Source organism: Salvelinus namaycush, chromosome 40 (genome assembly GCF_016432855.1).
Source record: "Salvelinus namaycush isolate Seneca chromosome 40, SaNama_1.0, whole genome shotgun sequence".
NCBI classification, from domain to species: domain Eukaryota; kingdom Metazoa; phylum Chordata; class Actinopteri; order Salmoniformes; family Salmonidae; genus Salvelinus; species Salvelinus namaycush.
In genome coordinates this window covers 198496-225971 of record NC_052346.1, presented here as the reverse complement: position 1 = coordinate 225971, position 27476 = coordinate 198496, and the positions used below count along the sequence as shown (strand labels likewise).

Here is a 27476-nt window from a genome sequence, read left to right as displayed (position 1 = left end):
CTGTTGAAAAACAAATGATAGTCCCACTAAACACAAACCAGATGGGATGGCACATCGCTGCAGAATGCTGTGGTAGCCATGCTGGTTAAGTGTGCCTTGATTTGTAAATAAATCAGACAGTGTCACCAGCAAAGCACCCCACACCATCACACCTCCTCCTCCATTCTTCACAGTGGGAACCACACATGCGGAGATCATCCGTTCACCTACTCTGCGTCTCACAAGGACACGGTGGTTGGAACCAAAAATCTCAAATTTGGGCTCATCAGACCAAAGGACAGATTTCCACCAGTCTAATATCCATTGCTTGTGTTTCTTAGCCCAAGCAAGTCTCTTTTTATTGGTGTCCTCCTCTGAACAGTTGTTGATGTGTCTGTTACTTGAAATCTGTGAAGCATTTCTTTGGCCTGTAATTTCTGAGACTGGTAACTCGAACGAACTTATCCTCTGCAGCAGATGTAACTCTGGGTCTTCCTTTCCTCTGGCGGTCCTCATGAGAGCCAGTTTCATCATAGTGCTTGATGGTTTTTGCGACTGCACTTGAAGAAACATTCAAAGTTCTTGCAATTTTCCGGATTGACTGACCTTCATGTCTTAAAATAATGGACTATCATTTCTCTTTGCCTATTTGAGCTGTTGCCATAATATGGACTTGGTCTTTTTGTCACGTTCGTCGTAATGTGGAAGAGAGGAGGACCAAGGCGCAGCGTGATATAAATACATTCTTCTTATTTATTTACCGAAACGAAGAACACTAAACACACTATCAAAATAACCAACGAACGTAACGCTATATAATCAAATAAGTGCAGACACAGGCAACCCACGAAATACCCAACGGAATATGGCTGCCTAAATATGGTTCCCAATCAGAGACAACAATAAACAGCTGCCTCTAATTGAGAACCAATCTAGGCAACCATAGACATACAAACACCTAGACAAGTAACACCCCATAAACATACTAAACCCCTAGAAAAGACAAACACATACATCCCCCATGTCACACCCTGACCTAACCAAAATAATAAAGAAAACAAAGATAACTAAGGTCAGGGCGTGACACTTTTACCAAATAGGGCTATCTTTTGTATACCACCCCTTACCTTGTCACAACACAACTGATTGGCTCAAACGCATTAAGAAGGAAAGAAATTCCACAAATTAACTTTTAACAAGGAACACCTGTTAATTGAAATGCATTACATGAAGCTGGTTGAGAGAATTCCAAGAGTGTGCAAAACTATCATCAAGGTAAAGGGTGGCTACTTTGAAGAATGTAAAATATAAAAAATATTTTGTTTAACACTTTTTTGGTTACTACATGATTCTATATGTGTTATTCCATAGTTATGATTTATTCACTATTCTACAATGTAGAAAATATTAAAATAAAAAACCCTTGCATGAGTAGGTGTGTCCAAACTTTTGACTGGTACTGTAGGTTTGCATAATTAGGAGCCATAGTGCTCCCCATCGCTGTCCCTTTGGTCTGGAGGGAAAAGTATCCTCTGAAGAGAAAATAGTTGGAGGTGAGTACCAGTTCAGTCAAGTCCACAATACAATTGGTGATGGGAAGAGCATTAGGCCTCTAAACCACCCTGATGGGGGATTTTAGTATATAGACTGGTAACATCAAAAGTACACTGAATATAATTTTCAGGAATATGGTCCACAAATTTAAAAAAAAAATAATACAATCATTAGAGTCTCTAGTATACGTGGGGAGGGAGATCGCCCAGTGTTTCACAAAATGGTCTACAAAAGGCAGAGATATTCTCTGTCAGAGATCCGTTACAACTCACAATGGGCCTGCCTGGTATAGGTGGTGTCATGTTCTTGTGAATTTTGGGTAGAGTGTATATGACAGGTGTGGTTGGGCAGTCAGCTTTCATATACTCCTATGCTCTATGTAATTTCCCCTTCATTCAAAAATGTAGACAATTTATCATGGATCAGATACTTGAAATGATTAGTAGGGTCCTTTGGGAGTCCTTTTGTCTAATTCATCACTAAATTGTCTCAGAATTTCCTTTTCATAATCTGCTGCATTTAGTATCACTATTGCACCTCCTTTGTCGGCAGGTTTTATAATGATAATGGAGTCATTTTTAAGTTCCACAAGAGATTCTTTCTCTGCTTTGGACATATTTCTTTCTTTCATATCTTTCTCAACTAGGTGGCAATATGTTTCAAGAGAGGGATTACTTTTGGGTGGTAAAAATGTGCTTTTCTCTTAAAATATGTATTTTCCCTTGTCATGTCCTCAGGGCGAGAGTCCGGTTCATTGTCATTCAGGTTATCAATGGGAAAAACATTAGGACTATTTCCTGTCTGGTAACTAATATCGCTCAATAGATTAACATTGGGAGGTGCATAGGTAGCGTCCCCATTACCAAAAAACTCAGTCAATCTCAAACTGCAGAAATACTTTTGGAAGTCTATTACTGTATCAAAGTCATTGGCCTGTGATGTTGGGACAAATAATAGTCCCTTACCTAGGGCAGATGAACATGTATCAGATATAGACCTGTTGGACAAGTTAATTACCGTGTCTTGCTCTGTGTATGTGGCTGTCTTCCTACGTAGTCCTCTCCTGAATTTCTTGCGGGGAAGCAGGGTGGGCGGTGGTCATGATGATGGCCTATTCGATGACATCGTCCATCAGGATTCCCCCCCAAAAATCAGACACTCCCGCTCTGGATTGGTCTATGTAGTCAGATGTCAGGGAGTTGGTTGATCGCCAAGTGGCCCTCTAGGATTATGTCTGGGCTGGCGTTTACCCTTCCAGCTTGCTCGACGGGGAGTGCCAATTGACTGTCTCTGGCCATCCCTCCAGAAATATACCTTCTGCTCCTTGTAGTCCGCAGTACCACTCTAAAACTTTTTCTGCTTGGTTGTCTTGTCGCCTCCGCAAGTTTATCACAAATGTTTTCCACAAAGGTCAGAATGTTCTCTATTTTGTCTTTATCTAGATGATTCTAGATCTACATTTAACTGTCACTTGATCTCTAGTCGTGCTCAATTGTTCTGTCACTTCTTGTATGGTGAGCGCCATTAAATCAAACAAGCATTTATGAAGAATCTTGAATCATCGGTCACAAAAAGAGATTGTTCGAACCAAGAGCAGGTGCTTACTGTATCCGTAAATCCTTGTGGAATTATTGTATTCCTTAGAAAATCGGGCCAATTTTGTCTCACGGATCCTTAGATTCTTGAGAGATGTGATAACTTAGTCTGCATTGGGGTCTGTTGATGGACCAGTTTCATCAAAACGAGTCCTTAATAAAGCCATATGTAAACACAATTAAAGTGACTGGTGTTCCATTATTAAAGTGGCCAGTGATTCCAAATCTATGTAGATAGGGCAGCAGCCTCCAAGTTTCAGGGTTGTGTAACGGGGTGGAAGCGGGCGAGTGATGGCTATTTTCAGTTGAAGTCAGAAGTTTACATACACTGAGTTTGGAGTCATTAAAACTCGTTTTTCAACCACTCCACAAATTTCTTGTTAACAAATTATAGTTTTGGCAAGTTGGTTAGGACATCTACTTTGTGCATGACACAAGTCATTTTTCCAAAAATTTTTACAGACAGATTATTTCAATTATAATTAATTGTATCACAATTCCAGTGGGTCAGAAGTTTACATACACTGAGTTGACTGTGCCTTTAAACAGCTTGGAAAATTCCAGAAAATTATGTCATGGCTTTAGAAGCTTCTGATAGGCTAATTGACATAATTTGAGTCAATTGGAAGTGTACCTGTGGATGTATTTAAAGGCCTACCTTCAAACTCAGTGCCTCTTTGCTTGACATCATGGGAAAATCAAAAGAAATCAGCCAAAACCTCAGAAAAAAAATTGTCGACCTCCACAAGTCTGGTTCAACCTTGGGAGAAATTTCCAAACACCTGAAGGTACCACGTTCATCTGTACAAACAATAGTACGCAAGTATAAACACTGTGACCACGCAGCCGTCATACCGCTCAGGAAGGAGACGCGTTCTGTCTCCTAGAGATGAACGTACTTTGGTGAGAAAAGTGCAAATCAATCCCAGAATGCATAGCAAAGGACCTTGTGAAGATGCTGGAGGAAACATGTACATAAGTATCATATCCACAGTAAAACGAGTCCTATATTGACATAACATGAAAAGCCAGTCAGCAAGGAAGAAGCCACTGCTCCAAAACCGCCATAAAAAAGCCAGACCACGGTTTGCAAATGCACATGGGGACAAAGATCATACTTTTTGGAGAAATGTCCTCTGGTCTGATGAAACAAAAATAGAACTGTTTGGCCATGACCATCGTTATGATTGGAGGAAAAAGGGGGAGACTTGCAAGCCGAAGAACACCATTCCAACCGTGAAGCACGGTGGTGGCAGCATCATGTTGTGGGGTTGCTTTACTGCAGGAGGGAATGGTGCACTTCCCAAAATAGATGGCATCATGAGGACGGAAAATTATGTGGATATATTGAAGCAACATCTCAAGACATCATTCAGGATGTTAAAGCTTGGTCGCAAATGGGTCTTCCAAATGGACAATGACCCCAAGCATACTTCCAAAGTTGTGGCAAAATGGCTTAAGGACAACAAAGTCAAGGTATTGGAGTGGCCATCACAAAGCCCTGACCTCAATCCTATAGAAAATGTGTGGGAAGAACTGAAAAAGCGTGTGCGAGCAAGGAGGCCTACAAACCTGACTCAGTTACACCAGCTCTGTCAGGAGGAACTTATTGTGGGAAGCTTGTGGAAGGCTACCTGAAACGTTTGACCCAAGTTAAACAATTTAAAGGCAATGCTACCAAGTACTAATTGAGTGTATGTAAATTTCTGACCCACTGCGAATGTGATGAAAGAAATTAAATCTGAAATAAATCATTCTGACATTTTACATTCTTAAAATAAAGTGGTGATCCTAACTGACCTACGACAGGGAATTTTTACTAGGATTAAATGTCAGGAATTGTGAAAAACTGAGTTTAAATGTATTTGGCTAAGGTGTATGTAAACTTCAGACTTCAACTGTAAGTCTGATGGCCTAGAAGCTGCTTTTCAGTCTCTCTGTCCCAGCCTTCTGGATGATAGCGGGGTGAACCGACCGTGTCTCTGGTGGAGGATGTCATAGATTTTTTTGGCCTTCCTGTGACATCGGGTTCTGTAGGTGTCCTGGAAGGCAGGTAGTTTGCCCGTGGTTGTGCGTTGGGCAGACCCACCACCTTCTGGAGAGCCCTGCGGTTGTGGGCGGAGCAGTTGCCGTACCAGCCGGTGATACAGCCCGACAAGATGCTCTCAATTGTGCATCTGTAAAAGTTTGTGGGTTTTAGGGGCAAAGACAAATTTCTTCAGCCTCCTGAGGTTGAAGAGGTGCTGTTGCACCGCCTTCACCACACTGTCTGTGTGGGTGTACCATTTCAGATCGTCAGTGATGTGTACGCCAAGGAACTTGAAGCTTTCCACCTTCTTCACCCTTCTTCACTGCAGTCCCGTCGATGTGGATAGAGGCGTGCTCCCTCTGCTGTTTCCTGAAGTCCACGATCAGCTCCTTTGTTTCATTGACTTTGATACAGCCAGCTGGGTTCTCAGTTCATCGAGCAGACAGGAATAAAGAACTCTCCGGGAAGAAGAAAGGCGGAGGTGTATGCTTCATGATTGACTGCTCATGGTGTGATTGTGATAACATACAGAAACTCAAGTCCTTTTCTTCACCCGACCTAGAGTACCTCACACTCAAATGCCGACCGTATTACCTCCCAAGAGAATTCTCTTCGGTTATAGTCACAGCCGTGTATATTCCCCCTCAAGCTGATACCACGACGAACCTCAAGGAACTACACTGGTAACCACATATCCTGAGGCTACATTTATTGTTGCTGGAGATTTTAACCATGCAATTTTGAGGAAAACGCTACCGAAGATCTATCAACACTTTGACTGTAGGACTAGCTTAGAGAAAACACGAGATCACTGCTACATTTTCCATTTTGCTCCTCAGAAACTCTAACAGAAAGTACCTGTGCTATGGTCTATTCAACACTGTTCGGACCAATCGGAATTCATGCTTCAAGATTGTTTTGATCACGCAGACTGGGATATCTTCCTGGTAGACTCTGAGAATAACATTGATGCTTACACGGACACGGTGACTGAGTTCATCAGGTTGTGTATAGGGGATGTTCCCACGGTGACTATTAAAACCTACCCAAACCAGAAACCGTAGATAGATGGCAGCATTCGCGCAAAACTGAAAGCGCGAACCACCGCATTTACCCATGGCAAGATGACTGGGAATATGGTCTAATACAAACAGTGTAGTTATTCCCTCCGTAAGGCAATCAAACAGGCAAAATGCCAGTAAAAGACAAAGTGGGTGGCTCAGGCACAAGAGAAATGCGGCAGGGTTCTAAAGACTATCACGGGTTACAAAAGGAAAACCAGCCACGTCGTGGACACTGACGTCTTGCTCCCAAACAAGCTAAACACCTTTGCCCGCTTATAGGATAATACAGTACCACCGACACGGCCCGCTCCCAAGGACTGTGGCCTCTCGTTCTCCGTGGCTAACGTGAGTAAGATATTTAAGCTAGTTACCCCTCGCAAGGCTGCCGTCCCAGACGTCATCAAGAGCCGCGTCCTCAAAGCATGTGCAGACCAGCTGGCTGGAGTGTTTATGGACATATTCAATCTCTCCCTATCCCAGTCTACTGTTCCCACTTGCTTCAAGATGCCAACCATTGTTCCTGTATCCAAGAAAGCAAAGGTAACTGAACTAAATGACTATCACTCCGTAGCACTCACTTCTGTCATCATGAAGTGCTTTGAGAGGCTTGTTAAGGATCATATTACCTCTACCTTACCTGACACCCTAGACCCACTTCGATTTTCTTACCGCCCCAATAGATCCACAGACAATGCAAATACCATTGCACTGAACACTTCCCTATCCCATCTGGACAAGAGGAATAGCTATGTCAGAATGCAGTTCATTGACTATAGCTCAGCCTTCAACACCATAGTACCCTTCAAACTCATCATTAAGCTCGGGGCCCTGGGTCTGAACCCTGCCTTGTGCAACTGGGTCCTGGACTTCCTGACGGGCCGCCCCCAGGTGGTGAAGGTAGGAAACAACACCTCCACTTCGCTGATCCTCAACACAGGGTCCCCACAAGGGTGCGTGCTCAGCCCCCTCCTGTACTCCCTGTTCACCCATGACTGCATGGCCACGCTCGCCTCTAACTCAATCATCAAGTTTGCAGACGACACAACAGTAGTAGGCCTGATTACCAACAATGACGAGACAGACTACAGGTAGGAAGTGAGGGCCCTGGCAGAGTGGGGCCCGGAAAATAACCTCTCTCTTAACATCAACAAAACGAAGGAGCACCCTCCTATCCACATCGACGGGACCACAGTTGAGAAGGTGGAAAGCTTCAAGTTCCTTGGCGTACACATCACTGACAATCTGAAATGGTCCACCCACACAGACAATGTGGGGAAGAAGGCGCAGCAGTGCCTCCAACCTCAGGAGGCTGAAGAAATTTGGCTTGGCCCCTAAGACCCTCAACCTACCACCCGGCTACTCAACCCAGCACCTCAGAGGCTACTGTCCTATACATAGACATGGAAGCACTGGCCACTTTAATAATGGAGCACTAGTCACTTGAATAATGTTTACATACCGCTTTACTGATCTCATGTGTATATAATGTATTATTTTCTAAAGTATTTAGTCAATGCCACTCTGACATTGCTCATCTTAATATTTATACATTTTTTAATTCCATTCTTTTACTTTTAGATGTGTGTATTGTTGTGAATTGTTAGATACTACTGAACTGTTCGAGCTAGGACCACAAGCATTTCGCTACACTCGCAATAACATCTGCTAAATATGTGTATGTGACAAATAACATTTATTTACTTTACATCTGATAACATTGATGTTAAATCTCTTCTTAGAAAGTTCTTCCTGTTCATTTTTTGGTGATAAAGTGGTTATTGGATGCATCTATCGGCCACCCGATTCTGACATTGGTAGTTTCATTAATATTGTTGCATCAACCTTGGATTTGATTATTAATGAAGATAAAATGTGTTTTCTATTGGGTGATTACAAAACGTATTTAAAAGTGAGAACCACTCACTGACATCTGACTTTTTGAATACTTTATACTTCTGCTATCTGTATTCTTTGAATAATGTGGCTACTACAGGTATACTTTTAACTGACAATTCTGACCATTTTCCACCTCTCTTTGGCAGCTGGAATGATTAGTAGCATTAAGGATAGAATAGTTAATACAAGTAATTGTGAGCGCTTTAAGATGTTGTTTGTTGATATTTCATGGAACATTTTTTATAATTAGACCGATGTGGAGTCTGCTTACCAGACTTTTCTCACATCTTTCAATTCTTTATTTCACCACTGCTTTCCCATAGTTAAATCACGTAAGAGAGCAGCATATGGGTTCCATATGTTAAACAGTTAAACAAAGTTAAACAAAACAAGTTGTATAAAAAGCAAATCCCTCTCCCCTAAATATCATGAGAAAAGTAGATACTTGTCAAAATGTTGGAAAACACCAAAACAGAGGGGCTAAAATGCAAATATGTAAAGGTTATTAGAGACGTCTCTGCTTAACCAGTTATATGATGGAGGAACCCACACTTATTAATAGGCTAACACATTTTTTTGTCTAGATCAAAAATATCCTGTGTTGTGTTTAATTCTTCAGATGTTGTCCCTCATTTTTTTTTACAGGCAATACGGAACCAAACCTGTAACATATCACATTATATACGACAACAAAGATCACGTTATATGATCTCTGATTGTTCTGGCAATTCTCACATAGAAAATTCATTGGAAGGATATTTAACATGCTTTTTGCATTTGTATCACACAACAGTTTTTTGAAAATCGTGATACATAAAAAAAATGTGGTAGGTTGTACATTTTTATTTAGACCATTTTTGGAAGTACGCAGGTAAATGATAATTGCAGGCTGGGCAGGCATAATTCGTTAGTATCTTGACATAACGGTAGCAGAGCTGGTGAATGGTAGCTTTCTGGGCAGAGAGAAGATCTTGTCCTATTCATCGTATCCTTTTCCACCATACTGGTTCAGGCTGGAGCCAACCTCTTCTCAGATCCTAGGTCAGCATTCCTACTCTGAGTGTGGCTATGGGCTCAGGTCAGAGCGACGTGTTGGCGGAACAATTGTGATTGAACTAAAGTTGGAGCAGGAAAAACTGGCGCGACGTACCACTGCGTCTGACGTCATCTTTATGACTCTACGCTAAGCGTGCCCTTAACCTTGTTTGACACATTTTATTTTACACCATTCTGGCTTGAATTTCTGTCCGATTTCATCATGTCTCTTGCTGCAGAGGCATTCGTCTCCCAGATAGCAGGTAATGTGTGTAGTCTGTGTTCTGCAATATAAAGCTAATGTTATTAGCATTCGTTTTGTCGTTAGGTAACATCAATGCTAGCTAAGCTAACCACTAGCTAGCCGTGCAAAGATTCCCTTTTGTCTACTGCTTCGCTGACAAATGAGGTAACTAGCTTTCCATATCAAACTACACTGAACGAAAATATAAACGGAACATGTAAAGTGAGCTAAATAAAATATCCCAGACATTTTCCATACCCACAAAAGGCGTATTTCTCTCCGATTGTGTGCACAAATTTGTTTACATTTTTGTTAGTGAGCATTTCTCCATTGCTAAAATAATCCATCCACCTGACAGGTGTGGCATATCAAGAAGCTGACTAAACAGCATCATCATTACACAGGTGCAACTTGTGCTGGGGACAATAAAGGCCACTCAAAAATGTGCAGTTTGTCACACTAAACAATGCCACATATGTCTCAAGTTGAGGGAGAGTGCAATTAGCATGCTGACTGCAGGAATGTCCACCAGAGCTGTTGACAGGCAATTGACTGTTAATTTATTCTAGCATAAGACACCTCCAATGTCGTTTTAGAGAATTTGTCAGTGCGTCCAACCGGCCTCACAACCGCAGACCACTCAGTTTGCTGATGTCAATGTTGTGAACAGAGTGCCCCATGGTGGCGGTGGAGTTATGGTATGGGCATGCTTAATTAATTATGGTGTTGGTGTCGAGCTTGGCCACGCAGTCGGGGGTTGAACGGGGAATACAGGAGGAGACTATAGATGCACCCCTGGGTGCCCTTCTGTTGAGGATCAGCGTGGCAGATGTGTTGTTGCATCTTCATGAAGCCATCTTTATACTTCCTTCCATTTTTAATTCTCTGGTACACAGGAAGGAGGCGAGGGCGCTCCAGTATAGTAGGTGGCGTTAATGTTAGATGCCAATCACCGATAAACCCCACAGAAGTAGAAGAGGCGGGGAAACAATGGTAGCTAGCTAACTAGAACACAGGTAGAAAGTGTCGTTTGCCCCCGCCTGTCGGGCACTGCTTTCCCGCAGTTATTTTAACGACGGCAGGTATTAGCGAAGAACACTGGGTGCTAGCTAGGACTCCGATGCATAGCAGGCGGGATATGGAGCTAACGTTAGCGCCTGTTGGGCGCTGCTTTCCCGCAGTTCTGTTAACGACTATGAGGGCAGACTTCAGTGAAAGACATGATTGCATGTTTTAGCTACGATTCCGGTAAACAGTAGGCAGGACACGGGGGCGACACCGGTAGCTATCTAGCTGTGCCCTCATGTCGGGCACTGATTTCCCGCAGTTCCATTAATGACGACAAGGGCAGATGTTCAGCAGGCGGGAGCGAAGGACACTGCTAACTGGGAGGCGGGGGCAACACTGGTAGCTAGCTAGCTAGGCGATTAAATTATATATTGTATCAACTTTTCTAGCTCTGTGAGCTGCTCCAAATGTACAAATGTAACAACCGAAGACTAATCAGGGTCTGCATCCCAGCTCGCCATTACGGCTAAATTATATTTTAAAAACTGATGGATGCACAGGAAAAGTGGATGTAGAGAAGCAGGTGTTTTAAAACGTAACCTTTTATTTAACTAGGCAAGTCAGTCAAGAACAAATTCTTATTTACAATGACGGCCCACCGGGGAACAGTGGGTTAACTGCCTTGTTCAAGGGCAGAACGACAGATTTTTACCTTGTCAGTTCGGGATTCGATCCAGCAACTGGTTACTGGCCCAAAGCTCTAACCACTAGACTACCTGCTGCCCCCAGCTAATCGCTGGAAGGGGATGCGGCTGGCTGATCAAAGCTGCCAAACATGAGATGCGCGTGAAAGTGAAGTGGACATTATTGGACTGGTGCATACAAGAAACTAGTTGCTGAATATGTATTTTTTACTACATAGATTGATTTTAAACATACTTTATAATAATATAACAGGTCAGCTGGTTCTTTAGCTCAGTAGGGCCGATGCTTAAGGTGCATTACCAGCGCTTTGAAAAGTTGATTTAATAATACTTTACTGTGGATATATTGTCTAACATTTCTTGCCACATAAGGACCAACCACTCAGACAATCGGTAGAGTATGTTGAAATGTAATTTTATTCAATATTCTAGGTTGTAGAGGACCTGAGAGGACCATTTCCAGAATCAAACAGTATAATGTCCCAGACGTTGGTGGTCTGATCCCCAGGCAATGTTCTACTAGGCCTCTGAAATTCAATCATTTTCACAGCAACATTTTCTGATGCTGCCTCTCAGATTGGCTCAAGCTCATAATTCATCATGTCACAACAGTGTCACTGTTCTGCAACCTTACAAACTCCTCAATGTGACCTTTTGCCAATGCTCTCCTGAATATTTTGTCCCACAGCTGCGGAGCCATGGCCTGAAAATGCCACCTTGTATCAGCCTCTGAGAGGTAAGTCATACACTCACTTTACAGAGACGAAACTGTTCATATACCTACTTCTGCATTTACAATGGTAAATCATGTGTTGGATAATGCTAAAGTGATTTACTTTATTAATTAAGTTTAGTTTAGTTTTTAGTTTAGGCTTAAGCCCTGAACCCTATAATGTTGTGGAGTATTAGTGCACTGCTAACCATAGACGTAAACCCAATTAAAGTTATTTGATGTAATGTTGAGGGAAATTATGCTAATGAATCAGAGAGGAATATAGGTTTTAAGAGGTTTAATAACTGTTTGAGCCATATTTATCAGTGTATCTTGTCACTTTATAATGTGCAAATGCATGTCTGTGTTTTGGCCTGTTTGTTTTTTCAGAGGATCAGATACTACTATCAGATTGTGCATCATCACTTGCTGTACAGGTAAGACAATGTTTGTGTCTTTGCCATAGTCAAATAGGATGTGAAACCAAGAGAGTCGGCTCGTTGGCATTAGCCTTTACACAAATGTTGGGCTAGGCCACCTTAAAAGACCACACAGTACATGGGGCCCGTAAAGCTAGTCCTCCGATCAAACATGGCCAAATGTGTTGATAGGGTTTGTCATATTTGATCAAACAATTTTATAAAACTTTTCATAAGACACCTATTCATTGAAATCCAACAACTTCATGGATGGCATCGTTATATGAAAGAAAAAAATTTGAGCGTGGAAACCCCTGTGCAGATGATGGCTGCTTGTCGTTGTTGGCACTATTGTAGCTATCTGGTGTACAACTGTGCATGCCTGTGTCATGGATGGGATCTGAACTTGGGTCTCCAGGGGAGAAACCAACATGTTAGACCAACAGGTAATTCCCACATCACAAGACCATGAGCTGGACTCATGTCTGCTACATTCACCTGCCATTGACCTCACCAAAAAGAGCCTTGTCCCACAGTTGGGCACCATTGTCACCAGCGGGGTCTGAAACCAACATCTTGACATTTCGTCGTCGCAGACTCAGGTGACAATAGATTTCATGTGCCTTGGGGAGTTAGGTCTTAGCACAGCGTCTGCTGTGGGTGTGAAGTCCACTCTTGAGAGGCAGACTCGGCCATAGTTGTCACATTTGTAGACTGGCCCGGCTGTTGCAGATCAGGGGTCCCCAATTACATTCAGCCGTGGGCCTATTTATTTATTTATTTATTTCCTTGAGCGGAGGGTCGGGGGGCCGGAACATAGTTATAAATCATTTTTACACTGCAAGATCCCAAACATAGTATTTTACAAATATTGTATAATTTCAAACCTTGATTACATTGGGATATGATCACATATGCCTCTATGCCTTTATGTGTGGGAATACTTAGGAACAGATTTTCTGAATTGAAATCACTTTGAGCTGATTTCCTGGTGATTTTTTTTCCTGGTGAGTCTTATATCCAACAATAAATAAAACAAAATATTTATTCATACATTTTTTGCTCAGAAGACTTGGGGGGACAAATAAAATCCCCCGCGAGCCTAATTATTCCCACCGGCTGCTTATTGGGGAACCCTGTTGTAGATGTTGCGGCGGTGTCCTGATCTTCTTTCATTTTTGCTCTTTACTACTTAGTGTTGCGCCAGGGTGGTTTTGCTGGTTAGCAGCCCGCTGCGAAGTGCCTGCTGTTAGTGAAGATAGCCCTGTGCACCATCTTCTCAGGTGTCGGTGTTGATGCCAAGGGGACTTGAGGTCTTGCTTGCAGAAATATCTGTGGTCTCTTTCCAGAGGATAATTCTGCATAGAGAATGTCCTTAGGGATTTGTCAGTTGGTGTTTAGCGGTACACAAGTAGCGTTCAATCGGTGACTTCACCTGCTTTGAGACGGCTTTTGTGGAGTGACGGGTAATAATGCCTTATGGCTGACAGTTGTCAATGTTTTCAGAGGGTCTCTGACTGAGCCCAGGATGGAGCAAGGAGGGGGATGGAAGCAACACTTACATTAGCATGGTGGCTGAAGTCTGAAATCTTTTCCTATGGGAAATGCTAACTGTTTCCCATCCCAAATACTAACCTTTAGACTACTGAAATGGAATTTAGTCCAAATACTGTCTTTTTTCACAAATGGGATGACTAGATAGTACTTTATGTAGCCTTTTTTTCCTAAAATATAATGCAGAGACCCTCAAATAAAATGTGACATTCAAAAATAATGAGAAAGAAAACACTAGACTTAACATATGCGTTCAACCCCTGAGACAATACATGTGAGTCTTTCTGGTTAAGTCTGTAAGAGCTTTGCACACCTAGATTGTACAATATTTGCACATGATTCTTTAAAAATGTCTTTAAGGTCTCTCAAGTTGGTTGTTGATCATCGCTAGACAGCCATTTTCAAGTCTTGCCATAGATTTTCAAGCTGATTTTAAATCAACTGTAACTAGGCCACTCAATGAACATTCAATGTCGTCTTGGTAAGCATCTCCAGTGTGTATCGAGCCTTGTGCTTTAGGTTATTGTCCTGCGGAAAAGGTGAATTTGTCTCCCAGTGTCTGTTGAAAACCTGGTTCAGTCTGCTTTCCATCTAGGATTTTGCCGGTGCTTAGCTCTAAGTTTCTTTTTATCTAAAGAAATACTGCTTAGGCCTTGCCGATGAAGGCATACCCATAACATGATGCAGCCACTATCATGCTTGAAAATATGAAGTGGTACCCAGTGACGTGTTGTTGGATTTCCCCCAAACATAAGCCCTGGTCTTTGTGGTTGAATCTGTGTTTGAAATTAACTGCTCGACTGAGGGACCTTACAGATAATTGTATGTGTGGGGTACAGAGATGAGGTAGTCATTAAAAAATCATGTTAAACACTTGTTGCACACAGTGAGTCCGTGCAACTTATAAGGTGACTTGTTTAGCAAATTTCTACTGCTGAACAGATTTAGGCTTGCCATAACAAAGGGGTTGAATACTTATGAACTCAAGACATTTGATCATTTCATTTTTAGTTAAATTTAATCCATTCAAGCTGCAACAACAAATTTTGGAAAAAGTTAAGGGGTGTGAATACTTTTTGAAGGCACTATACATGCGACAGAGAAGAATACTGATTCTGCAATGAAAAAAAGGATCCACATTTGTATTTTTGTATTTATTTAGTTTATTAGGATCCCCATTAGCTATTGCGAAAACAGCAGCTACTCTTCCTGGGGTCCGCATGAAACATAAAACATGACATAATACAGAACATTAATAAACAAGGACAGAACTACATACATTTAATAATGGCACATTGCTTGGAGGAAGAAAAAAAAACATCCACCGTCTTGTATGAAACTATTAAAATGTATTATTCCTCTCCAGAAATGATCCCAATAACATATTGATAATTTTTATATTTTAGGTCCATATTAACATGGTCTATATTATCAGGCAGGTGTGCTACTGTGGATGATTGACTGGCCCGGAGGGTTTCAAGGGGGTCCCCGGGCAGGTGGGAATGTCGAGCCCTTGTGGTACAGTGAATAGCCTAGGCTATATGTGTTCAGGCTGAATGGTTCTAGCATGACTGGTAGTGCTGCTCAGGTAGTCAAAAGCAGTGGAGCCATATTGTTTTTCTTCTGCACAACAGTGCTATAATTGTTCTGGGAACCAATTTCAGTGTGCTTGCCAAAATAATGATAGTGGTGCTGTGTCTATGCTAGAACACAACTTTCTGAATTAATTTGTCTCCCCTGAATTACATTTACATTTTACATTTTAGTCATTTAGCAGACGCTCTTATCCAGAGCGACTTACAGTAGAGTGCATACATTTTATTACATTTTACATACTGAGACAAGGATATCCCTACCGGCCAAACCCTCCCTAACCCGTACGACGCTATGCCAATTGTGCGTCGCCCCACGGACCTCCCGGTTGCGGCCGGCTGCGACAGAGCCTGGGCGCGAACCCAGCCCAGCCTGGGCGCGAACCCAGAGACTCTGGTGGCGCAGCTAGCACTGCGATGCAGTGCCCTAGACCACTCCCGCTACCCGGGAGGAGTTCATAGCATTAATTGTCTAAACCCAATTATTCTATTTTGTTCTTGAAATATTGATTTACCTTGAATGTCATTTGAAGAAAGTAAGAAAACAACCACAGTCATGAATACTAAGCATATTCTGTTGGATTTCTGTTCATATGTGTTGCTATTTGATCTACTGATTACTGCATTTAGATTGTTAACTAGCTGTGTTGTTCATTTGAAATGCTGTTTTTTGTCTCAGGCTTATCTGAGGATGTGCAATCTGCCTGTTCATGTGTCCTGTCGGTCAAACGCAGAGTACATGTCCCCATCTGGTGAGTTCTTCATGCTATTGAAAAAATTGTGCACTCCCTCCCTCCCTCAGGTCTATGCTTGTGCTTTTGTATAACTTGACCAGCTGTTTATACGTCCCATATGTATACATGGCCAAGAGAGCCTTTCCTGTTCCATGCTGACTAGACCGGGCGTGCGTGTATACCATCGTGTGCATGCGGATTTTTGTCCACCCACACCAGATGTGATCAGGACCCGCAGGTTGAAATATCAAAACAAACTCTGAACCAACTATATTCATTTGGGGACAGGTCGAAAAGCATTAAACATTCATGGCAATTTAGCTAGCTGGGATATAAGCATTGGGTTGTTATTTTACCTGAAATGCACTCCGACAATTAATCCACAGATAAAAGGGTAAACCGAGTTTGTTTCTAGTAATCTCGCCTCCTTCCGGGTACTACTTCTTTGGACTTTAAATGGCGGTTGGCAACCAACTTTAAGGTCTAGTACCACCACCAACTGGACTGGAATGTGGACCTCAGTTCATCTTTCAATTACCCACGTGGGCGTATGCTCCTAAAAACCAATGAGAAGATGGGAGAGGTAGGTTTTGCAGCGCATCAAGCGCTACAAATAGAACCAAGTTCTGTTTTAGTGCCTGGCTACGCAGACGCTCATTGACGCAATGATTGAATAATATGTATGTGTACGTTTATTTTGCAACACTTGTGCACGTAATGCGAGCGGTGTGGTCAGCATGTTGGGTATGTGTAAATCTTTATCCCCTGGATGTGGACAGGCCTTTTGTCGGAGTATCACACATTACACAAAATACTGGAGAACTTCTAATGAATTTAGGAATCACACATTTTAGGCTGTTTTTAACTGAAGAACCTCAATGTTTTTAATCACTGCATTTACATTGAATTATGCCAGTTGGAGATTACATTTATTTTATGGGAGTGTGAATCCTTAGTTTCCTTTTCCAGCCTCCTCTCATAACCAACCATCTTGCAGAGAATGATGGGGGAAAAAATCTGTCAGATTCAATTAAAGGACAAAATTAATTTCCACACTGAATTATCATAGGAATTGTTGGCTCAAAATGGATGAACATAAATAACACCATAGGCTACCTGGGATTTGGAGAATCCAATACTGTGTAATGGAGCCTGGTGTTTGACTTAGGATGTGATTTGCAAATGTAATTCAATATTACCACAATTTCTGTGTAATGTTTTCTTGTAAGGGATTCAAGGTAAGCAAACAGGTTAGCTGAACACTCAAAACCAACACATAAGATACTCAAGCTTCATCATTGATTTCTGCCCAGTCAAACCCACTCAGACACTTTACTAAATGTTCTGAATTTGATTAGCTCTGTACTTATTGCAGCCTACAGGGCAGTTTTGAGTAACGACATTGGAGACCAGATTCTTATTTACAGAGGAGAGGTTAAAATATGCATTCCATAATCTCTCTTCTTTCCCTTTATCACTACATTGAACTTTTATATTGCTTATTCCTCTCCCTTCAGGTAAAGTCCCGTTTGTCCATGTGGGAAATCAGGTCGTGTCTGAGCTGGGGCCCATAGTCCAGTTTACCAAGGCAAAGGTAAGTGAGCCTTATGAATGAGAAGCAGGACCCTGTCCTCTTTTAAGATCAGTCATCAATCACTCCCTACTACTCTCTCACATACATGCATTTTGTTGTGTTACAGCCTGAATTTAAAATGGATTATATTTACATTTTGTCGCTGGCCTAGACACAATACCCTATAAAAACAAATCCACTTTGGCATTTAGACTTAAAAAAATAAAAAAAATAAAAAATAAACATGTAATCAAATGTCTTGAGTCAAGTATTCAACCCATTTGTGGTGATTCTAACATGTATTGACTCAGGGGTGTGAATACTTATGTAAATGAGATATTGACGTATTTCATTTTTTGTACATTTGCTAAAATTTCTAAACGTGTTTTCACTGTCACTATGGGGTTATTGTGTGTAGATGGGTGAGCAATTATTTGATCCATTTTGAATTCAGGCTGTAACAACAAAATGTGGAATAAGTCAAGGGGTGTGAATACTTTCTGAAAGCTTTACTGTAATGACTGCTTGCTTATCTTAGCATCCTGCTACGCTACACCCTCGTATGCGCACACACTCATCACTGCTTATCTCTCTCTCCAGGGTCACTCTCTCAGTGATGGTCTGGATGATGTTCAGAGGGCTGAAATGAAAGCTTACATGGAGCTGGTCAACAACATGCTGCTCACCGCTGAGGTACAGTAGAGAAACCCCTCAACAGGAAGGAATAATCCATTACATACTGAATGTGTGGGTATTTATGCTGATGAAGCCCTCTATAATCCTGACCAGAGAAAGGAAGTGTTTGGCAAGGGACTCGTGTGTTTACAACAAGAAGTTGTTTGAAATGTCATGAGCATATCCTTGATATGATCTTGTTTCATGATTTGTGTATATTTCATTATCTACATGTGATTTTAGACATTTTATAGTATTCATTGAAATCCTTTGCACCTTAAGTAATGTTCATTAAAATCAAGCAATGACACCATGTACTCTGTGAGAAATGTTCTTCCCCCTAGATCCTTTATCCTTCACTGCTCGCCACTACTTTTCCTCCCTTTGTTTGTTTTCAAATTTTCCCCATCTCAAATCCCCCTTCTCATAATTTCTTCTCTTCATGCCTCTTGTCTTATATCCTTCCCTTTCCCTCCTTCCTTCCCCTCCATGTTCTCTCTGTGTTCATCCTTTGTATCCCTCTTTCCTCTATGCAGTTGTATATCCAGTGGTGTGATGATACCACGGCGACCGAGGTGAGTGCTCTCCCTGGGCGTTCATCTTCATTAGGCTGCAGCCTCGGCCATGGCCCCCCTCTCATAAATGAGCCATGCTTTACTGAGCTTCCATTTAGTAGGCCCTCGCACACACCGCTGGGTCCCCCTCATTGCCCTCTCTATAGCCTTTTTATTGCCGCCATCAACTGTGACTTTTGTTAATTTACACCGATTTTAGAAACGTTCTCCCCCGGTTGACATTCATCTTCAATGTTAGGGATGGGCATTTGAAATATTTTCATTCATCTAATATGTCATAAGTTTCTCTTTCATTCCTTGACTAATCAAACTGACAAATACAGAGGCAGACAGTGTTCAGTTGTTTTTAGGTTAGCAAAAACCTACCAGAGAATACTAACGGCAACAGTGAAAGAGAAGTCTGATGTTCGACATGATAGAACTGATTCTGTTTAAAAAAAATGTTTTTTATGGTGAGTGTTTTGCATTAATCTGTGAAAAGGTCTTGTGGAACCTCTGTTAGGTGCGCACCTATAATCGCAATGGGTAAAATAGCATAGGCTGTTTTTTCAGGGCTGACTGGAGGGCTAAGTGCGCTTTGAAAGTAAAATGCCTTTTCATGTAAAACGCAACAGGAGAAAATTAACTTAACTTTCAATTGTCATGTAACAAGGATCATTTAATTTATACAAAGCCTTTTCAATTTGAAAATGGGCCTAATTAATTTTTCTACAAAAATCTATACGTGTTTGGGATATTTCAGTTTTTGAATTAAACGTGCCCATCCTTGTTTTGTAAACACTAAAATGCCGTCATCATTTGTATTAGTGATGCGCGGGTTGACTCATTGCCCACAGGCAGGTTTAGGGTCATTATTGTGTGGGTGGGTGGAGTGCAGGTAGAATAAGGAGAAAACAAAACCTTTAAAAAAATGCATGTATCATTCTTTTGCAATTTATATCTATAGGCTACATTGAGGTTTTTCTTTCATAATTTTAGGCTATCTAGTGCGTAAGCTTTAGGGCCTAACTGTACGTACACCAAATAGCCTACACGCTAATTGGCAAATTAGGTTTTTGATCAACGGAGGCAAAAGGAATATCAGAGTTTAATTCAATAATAGAAAAGCTGCGAAATGGAGAGTTGAAAATAAAGAGTGAAGGGCCAGTAAAGTAAAATTTAGGAAATATTTGGTGAAGTGGTAAGAGGATGATGGCAGTGCCAGATATCTTATGTGTGATGATTGAGGCGCTATACAAATTAGACGGTCACAAGACTGGGACATCAAATAAGCCTATGGCTCATAAAGGGAACTGTAGGCTACTGTTCAGATGTGTTAAATGGAAACTGAAATCTGAACACTGACTGTAGGTCTATAACCTCTCACATAGCCTTATATTAACTCCCGCAGAATTAAGCATTTCTTGCAGTAAAATGTTACACCAAATGTAGTTAAAATTGACTCAGGAACAGGAGTGGAGAAATGTATTTATTTTTTTCATCATCTTATGCAAATGCACCGTTAGCATCTCTACAGTCGGTACCTATCTTTATCAGCATCATAAAACCTGATAGTATTTCAACCACAAAATATGCATGCATCCAACTGAAATCTTAACAGAAACTTGTTGGGTTGTTTTCACAGCTTTAAAAAAAAAAAAAAATCCTTACAACTGGCCAAACTGATGCCATTTGGACATTTTGCACAGAAAAGCTTTCCATTTTGGATGTTGCATTTTCTCCCTGGTCCCTAAACGTCTTTGCTCTGCGGAAGAAGCCGAGATGACAGAACTTTATCGATGTCACCTAGATTGAGGCACTCGTTCTATAGATTTATGACATTTTGGTGAGCAAGGTTTTATTGAGTCTCCTAGGGAAACATATGACCGAAGAGAAGCTGCATGTATCTAATTAGTTGACTAACAAATAGCCTACCAAACTGTCGGAAATGTAATTTTAAGCAGAAACGTATCTAAATCGGGCAACCAAACAAATCCTGCACTCCCTGTCAAAAAATCGTTCCTTGTCTTTGACTGTAGCCTACAGCGCATTTGATATATTAAACAGGTTACGGTTGGGTGCAGGCCTCAGATTTTCACTATCACGTAGTTGGGCAGTTGCGGATGGGTTATTAGGAATTGCGGGCGGGTGTGGGTGAACATAGCTGACCCATGCACCACTAATGTATACAGTGCATTTGGGAAGTATTCAGACCCCTTGACTTTTTCCAAATTTTGTTACGTTACAGCCTTATTTGAAAATTGATTGAATAAATAAAAAAATCATCAATCTACACACAATACCCCATCATGACAAAGCGAACAGGTTTTTAGAAATGTTTGCAAATTTATAACAAATCTGATCTTATTTGCATAAGTATGCAGACTATGAAACTCAAAATTGAGCTCAGTTGCATCCCGTTTCCATTGATCATCCTTGATCTTTCTACAACTTGATTGGGGTCCACCTGTGGTAAATTCAATTGATTGGACATGATTTGGAAAGGCACACACCTGTCTAGATAAGGTCCCACAGTTGACCGTGCACGTCAGAGCAAAAATTAAGCCATGAGATCAAAGGAATTGTCTGTAGACCTCAGAGAAAGGATTGTGTCGAGGCACAGATATGGGGAAGGGTACCAAAAAATCTCTGCAGCATTGAAGGTCCACAAGAACAACGTGGCTTCCATCATTCTTAAATGGAAGACGTTTGGAACCACCAAGACTTCCTAGAGCTGGCCACCAGGCCAAATTGAGCAATCGGGGGAGAAAGGCCTTGGTCAGGGACGTGACAAGAACCTGATGGTCAATCTGACAGAGTTCCAGAGTTCTCCTCTGTGGAGATGGGAAAATCTTCCAGAAGGACAGCCATCTCTGCAGCACTCCACCAATCAGGAAATACAATAATATTTGAACCTGGGTCTATCTATAAAGCTAATAAAATATTTATCTTTGGCAGTGGCGTAATTGCGTTCAAGTATCTTTTAGTGTTTGTCTTTTAATTACAAAAACAACCAAATTTGCTAGGTACAACACCCTTTTGTTTACAAGGACCACCAAACTTAAGCCAGATAAAGTTCAAAATGTGGAAACTTCTTTAATCTCACCTCAGCCTCATGTCTGTAGATCTCCAGGCCGAGATACAGCAGCCCATACTCCTGGCCCCTCAACCAAATCCTGGCCTATCAGAAGCAGTGGGAGGTCCGTCGTAAGATGAATGCCATTGGCTGGGCAGGGAAGAGCCTGGAGCAGGTCAGTGCCCTGTGTTCTCGGAAGCCCAGAACTAAAATCTTGTAATTTCGTCAGATACTCAATAAGGTTTTGGGGGGAGATGTATGAGAAAAGGTACTAGAACAAGTATTGGAAGTCTATGGGCCAAGTTTTCCCTCAATCATATTTATTTACAAAGCCCTTTTTACATCAGCAGATGTCAAAGTGCTTATATGGAGACCCAGCCTTAAACCCCAAAGAGAAAGCAATGCAGATGTAGAAGCATGGTGGCTAGGAAAAACTCTAGAGAAAGACTGGTACCTTGGAAGTAACCTAGAGAGGAACCAGGCTCTGAAGTCCTCTTCTGGCTGTGCCGGGTGGAGATTAACAGTACTTGGCCATTAAGGCCAGATTGTTCTTCAAGATGTTCAAATGTTCATAAATGACCAGCAGGGTCAAATAATAATCACTTGTTGTAGAGGGTGCAACAGGTCAGCACCTCAGGAGTAAATGTGAGTGCGATATTATACCACATAGGACAGAGTAACCCCCCCGACAGACTATTGCAGCATACTGGCGACTGAGACGGGGTGGGGGACTTAATACCGTAAGACAAGGCTGAGTATAGCCCATGATGATTTCCCCCCACCTTACGAAGCCGAGGGGGCGCAAAACCGGACAGGAGATGCCCGTCAGTGACTCATCCCACTGAACTGGAGTATAGCGAACTTCAAAAGAAACGCTCACCCGCTAAATTGCGATTGGTTCAAATAATCAGTGACGAAGCTGTTGCTTGTTAGTGTTGCATCCCACAGTCTTTTGACAGACATTAGGATACAATTTGTAACAGTCTGTCCACCAGAGATTAGCGCCCTGAGATGCCAACCTCAGCTGAAAAAGAACACCATAGTACCTGAACTACAATCAGTGCAGCTATTTTACAGATGTAGTATTTGTTTCCTTGAAAGCAGTCGATAGACAAAGAATTACTGCAATCAACACTTTGATTTTGTTTAACTAGTCACTGCCAATTAATGCTAATGTCAGCATTTTCTGTTCAAAACCTCACGTAAATAAATGCCCCACGTTTAGCATGTCATAAATGAATTGAGCAACACAATCCATTAGGCATGACATTTAAAACATGCTAAACAGGGGAGATTGACTTGCATGGGGTTTTGGTCCAAAAATGCTAATATTAGCATTTGCTGTCAGTGGCTAGTTTAACAAAACCAAAGTGTGGCTGGATTTCTCATCTCATGCAATGTTTCCACATAGTTGTAATAGTAACTGTTTCCACGCTTCTCCAGGTTTATGAAGATGTTAGCCAATGCTGTCAAGCTCTTTCCCAGAGGCTGGGCACACAGCCATACTTCTTCAATAAGCAGTAGGTTTATACAATTGTCTTTGCATACTTTTTTATTTATTCTGATAAACAAATAACAATATATCGGTTGATGCTTACATCTGTCCTATTTCACTTCTGTAAATTAAATGCATTCTTTGCATATCCCACTCTTGAAACACCCTCGGAGAGTGGAGTAATGGCGAGGGATCTGCCATTATTGAGAGGGACCATGGAGCAATTTGGGTTAAGTGCCTTGCTCAAGGGCATATCAGATTTATCACCTAATCGGCTCAGGGATTTGAACCAGCGACCTTTTGGTTACTGGCCCAACACTCCTAACCGCTGTGCTACCTGCCGGCCCTTGAAAAGAAACCGAATGAGAGAAGTGATACATTGAATTGGAGACATACAAAGGAGCAGTGGGATTCATACTCACTGTACATTTGTGGCCTGCTGGAGGTCATTTTGCAGGGCTCTGGCAGTGCTCCTCCTTGCACAAAGGCGGAGGTAGCGGTCCTGCTGCTGGGTTGTTGCCCTCCTACGGCCTCCTCCACGTCTCCTGATGTACTGGCCTGTCTCCTGGTAGCGCCTCCATGCTCTGGACACTACGCTGACAGACACAGCAAACCTTCTTGCCACAGCTCGCCTTGATGTGCCATCCTGGATGAGCTGCACTACCTGAGCCACTTGTATGGGTTGTAGTCTCCGTCTCATGCTTCCACTAGAGTGAAAGCACCGCCAGCATTCAAAAGTGACCAAAACATCAGCCAGGAAGCATAGGAACTGAGAAGTGGTCTGTGGTCACCACCTGCAGAACCACTCCTTTATTGGGGGTGTCTTGCTAATTGCCTATAATTTCCACCTTTTGTCTATTCCATTTGCACAACAGCATGTGAAATTTATTGTCAATCAGTGTTGCTTCCTAAGTGGACAGTTTGATTTCACAGAAGTGTGATTGACTTGGAGTTACATTGTGTTGTTTAAGTGTTCCCTTTATTTTTTTGAGCAGTGTACATTGTTGTGCATAGAATAAATATGTGAGGTCTTTGTGAATCCATCAATGGTATGGCATGTTGCCTTTTTAAATGGTGATGTCTCCCTCACATGGTGACAAATGACCGCCTTATTTGCTGTATGATTTGGATCTAAAGCTGTCAAAGTATTAATACCCCTTGACTTATTCCATATTTTGTTACAAGCTGAATTCAAAATTGATTACTTTTTTCCTAATCTATCTACACACACACTACCCCATAATGACAATGACAATGAACATGATTTTGATTTAATATGAAATACAGAAATATCTAATTTACATAGGTATTCACAACCTTGAGTGAATACGTGTTAGAATCCCCTGTGGCAGCGGTTACAGCTGTGAGTCTTTCTGGGTTAGTCTAAGAGCTTTGCACACTTGGATTTACAATACCTGCCCATTTATTATTTTAAAAATTCTTCAAGCTCTGTCGAATTGGTTGTTGATCATTGCTAGACAACCATTTAAGTCAAAACTGTAACTACACCACTCAAGAACATTCTCGGATAAGCAACTCCAGTGTATATTTGGACTTGTTTTACGTTATTGTCGTGCTGAAAAGTTTATAAATCTCCCAGTGTCCCGTGTAAAGCAGACTGAACACCATTTTCCTTTAGGATTTTGCCTGTGCTTAGCTCCATTTCTTTTTTTTATCCTGAAACTCCCCCATCCTTAACGATTACAAGCATGTCCATAGCATGTTATGCTTGAAAATATGGAGAGTTGTATTGGATTTGCCCCAAACATAACACTTTGTATTCAGGACAAAAAGTGAATTGCTTTGACACATTTTTTGCATTATTACTTTTGTGCCTTGTTGCAACCAGGATGCATGTTTGTGAAATATTTTTATACAGTTGATTTTATTAGGCTTGCCATAACACAGGGGTTGAATCCTTGATGTGACATTTTAGCTTTTCATTTCATTAATTGGTCAAAATTTCGAGAAACAGAATTCTACCACACTTTGGTTTTGTTTAACTAGTCAGTGACAATTATTGTTAATGTTAGCATTTTCTGTAAAAAAAACTCATGTAAATCAATGTCCCATGTTTAGCATGTTTTAAATGTCATGCCCAAATCTTCAAAAGAATTGTAAACAAATTAATTCAGCAAAACAATCCATTTGGTCATGGCATTCAAAACAGGAGGGATTGACTTACATGGGGTTTTGGTCCGAAAATTATAATATTAGGATTTGTCAGACACTAGTTTAACAAAAACAAAGTGTGGCTGGATTTCTCATCTCTCAGGCCAGTGTTTCCACATAGTTGTAATAGTAACTGTTTCCACGCTTCTTGTCCAGGTTAATGAAGATGTTAGCCAATGCTGTCAAGCTCTTTCCCAGAGGCTGGGCGTACAGCCATACTTCTCCAATAATTGTGTGTAGGCCCGTAACAGAAACTCAATCTATTTTAAATTTGAGCTGTAACACAAAATGTGGGAAAAATCTAGGGGTGTGAATACAGTACTTTCTGAAGGCACTGTAATAATATGCTATTTAGCAGACACTTTTATCCAAAGCGATTTAGTCATGCGCGCATAAATTTTACATATGTGTGGTCCCAGAAAACTAACCTACAAGCCACAAATATTGGAACTAGGCCATGACTACGGGACTTAAGCCCTGTCTCGGCCACTGTCTGTGCTTATATTCCATCTATCCCCCTCTATACTTTTCATATCTTGAAAATACAAATACGAAATTGGATTGGTGAATCTGATCTCCTTTAAAAAATAAAAAAATAAAAAAAGTATGTTTGTGTCAATCATGCTGAGCCCATGCTCAAACTTTTATGGGTTATAAAAGGTTCCCTTTGTCCTCAGACCGACTGAGCTGGATGCACTGGTGTTCGGCCACCTCTTCACCATCCTGACCACACGACTCACCAGCGACGAGCTGGGCGAGAAGATCAAGAGCTACAGCAACCTGCTGGCCTTCTGCCGCCGCATCGAGCAGAGCTACTTCGAGGACAGCCAAGCTGGCTCCTCGTCCAGAGGCTATTCGAAAGGCCCCTCCCTCTTTTGATGCCCAACAGTACCATTCCATCTCCATCCCATCCTATTGCATACCCAGTCCTCCTTTCTCCACTTGCTTGCCTGTGAATGCCATGAACTGAAAGTATGACTTTCTTGAAAATGTAGTGGCGGTCGATTCTTTGATGTAGAAACAAAATGAAAAGCAATTGTGATTTATTTTTTCCAGATTGTGCAGTTGTTTTTTTCTGGTTTGATATTTGAATGGAAAGTGCCTACAAAAATACAATTCCATAAACAACTCTTATTCTTCACAATTTGTGGTTTCTATTTAGAAGTCTGAGCTTAGTATTAAAACAAGTTAAGTATGAAATTCACAGATGTACCATGTTATCATGCTTGTGGAAAACCTTGAAGCACGTTCAAGAATTACAAATAAAAAGTGAAAGTAAGATCTACCATTAATGTTGTTTGGGTAATATGCTGTAGGTTATACTAGTTTATTAACATTGACGGTCCGAGGCCTGGGAGATAAGATGCATTAAACCAGTATTCACAAAGTGGGTTAGGGCTTTCAGCTGGTGTATCCAGTTATAACACCCAACAAATCCCCTTAAAAGCAGTCACACATTCTGTAAATTTAGCTATTCAGTATATACAGTTGATGTTGGAAGTTTACATACATTTAGGTTGGAGTCATTAAAACGTGTTTTTCAACCACTCCATAAATTTCTTGTTAAACTAGTTTTGGCAAGTCGCTTAGGACGTCTACTCTGCATGACAAGTAATTTTCCCAATAATTGTTTACAGATTATTTCACTGTATCACAATTCCAGTGGGTCAGAAGTTTACGTACAGTTGACTGCCTTTAAACAGCTTGGAAAATTCCAGAAAATTATGTCATGACCTTAGAAGCTTCTGATAGGATAATTGACAATTTGAGTCAGTTGGAGGTGTACCTGTGGATGTATTTCAAGGCCTACCT

General features: G+C 41.4%; 1 protein-coding gene across 2 annotated transcripts; it reads left to right on the top strand.

Annotated features, from left to right (window-relative positions):
- The first annotated feature begins 9332 nt into the window (after nucleotides 1-9332).
- On the top strand, nucleotides 9333-26952 carry mtx2 (metaxin 2). Of its 2 annotated transcripts, XM_038979654.1 has the most exons (10): nucleotides 9333-9415; nucleotides 11797-11844; nucleotides 12211-12257; nucleotides 16065-16137; nucleotides 17637-17713; nucleotides 18293-18385; nucleotides 18904-18942; nucleotides 22047-22172; nucleotides 23441-23517; nucleotides 26342-26952. In XM_038979654.1, the coding sequence occupies exons 1-10, from the start codon at nucleotides 9376-9378 to the stop codon at nucleotides 26541-26543; spliced, it is 822 nt and encodes a 273-aa protein (XP_038835582.1). In that variant the 5' UTR covers nucleotides 9333-9375; the 3' UTR covers nucleotides 26544-26952. The 2 variants fall into 2 exon arrangements, with proteins under 2 accessions (XP_038835582.1, XP_038835583.1); XM_038979655.1 differs by lacking the exon at nucleotides 23441-23517 and having other exon boundaries at nucleotides 9376-9415; nucleotides 26342-26460.
- Nucleotides 26953-27476: the final 524 nt, after the last annotated feature.

Bases quoted from the DNA above. Each gene is read 5' to 3' on its own strand.
- mtx2 (XM_038979654.1), top strand. From the start codon at position 9,376: ATGTCTCTTGCTGCAGAGGCATTCGTCTCCCAGATAGCAG. The intron at 11,845-12,210 runs GTAAGTCATACA...TTGTTTTTTCAG, and splicing joins CTTGTATCAGCCTCTGAGAG to AGGATCAGATACTACTATCA. The intron at 16,138-17,636 runs GTGAGTTCTTCA...CTCTCCCTTCAG, and splicing joins AGAGTACATGTCCCCATCTG to GTAAAGTCCCGTTTGTCCAT.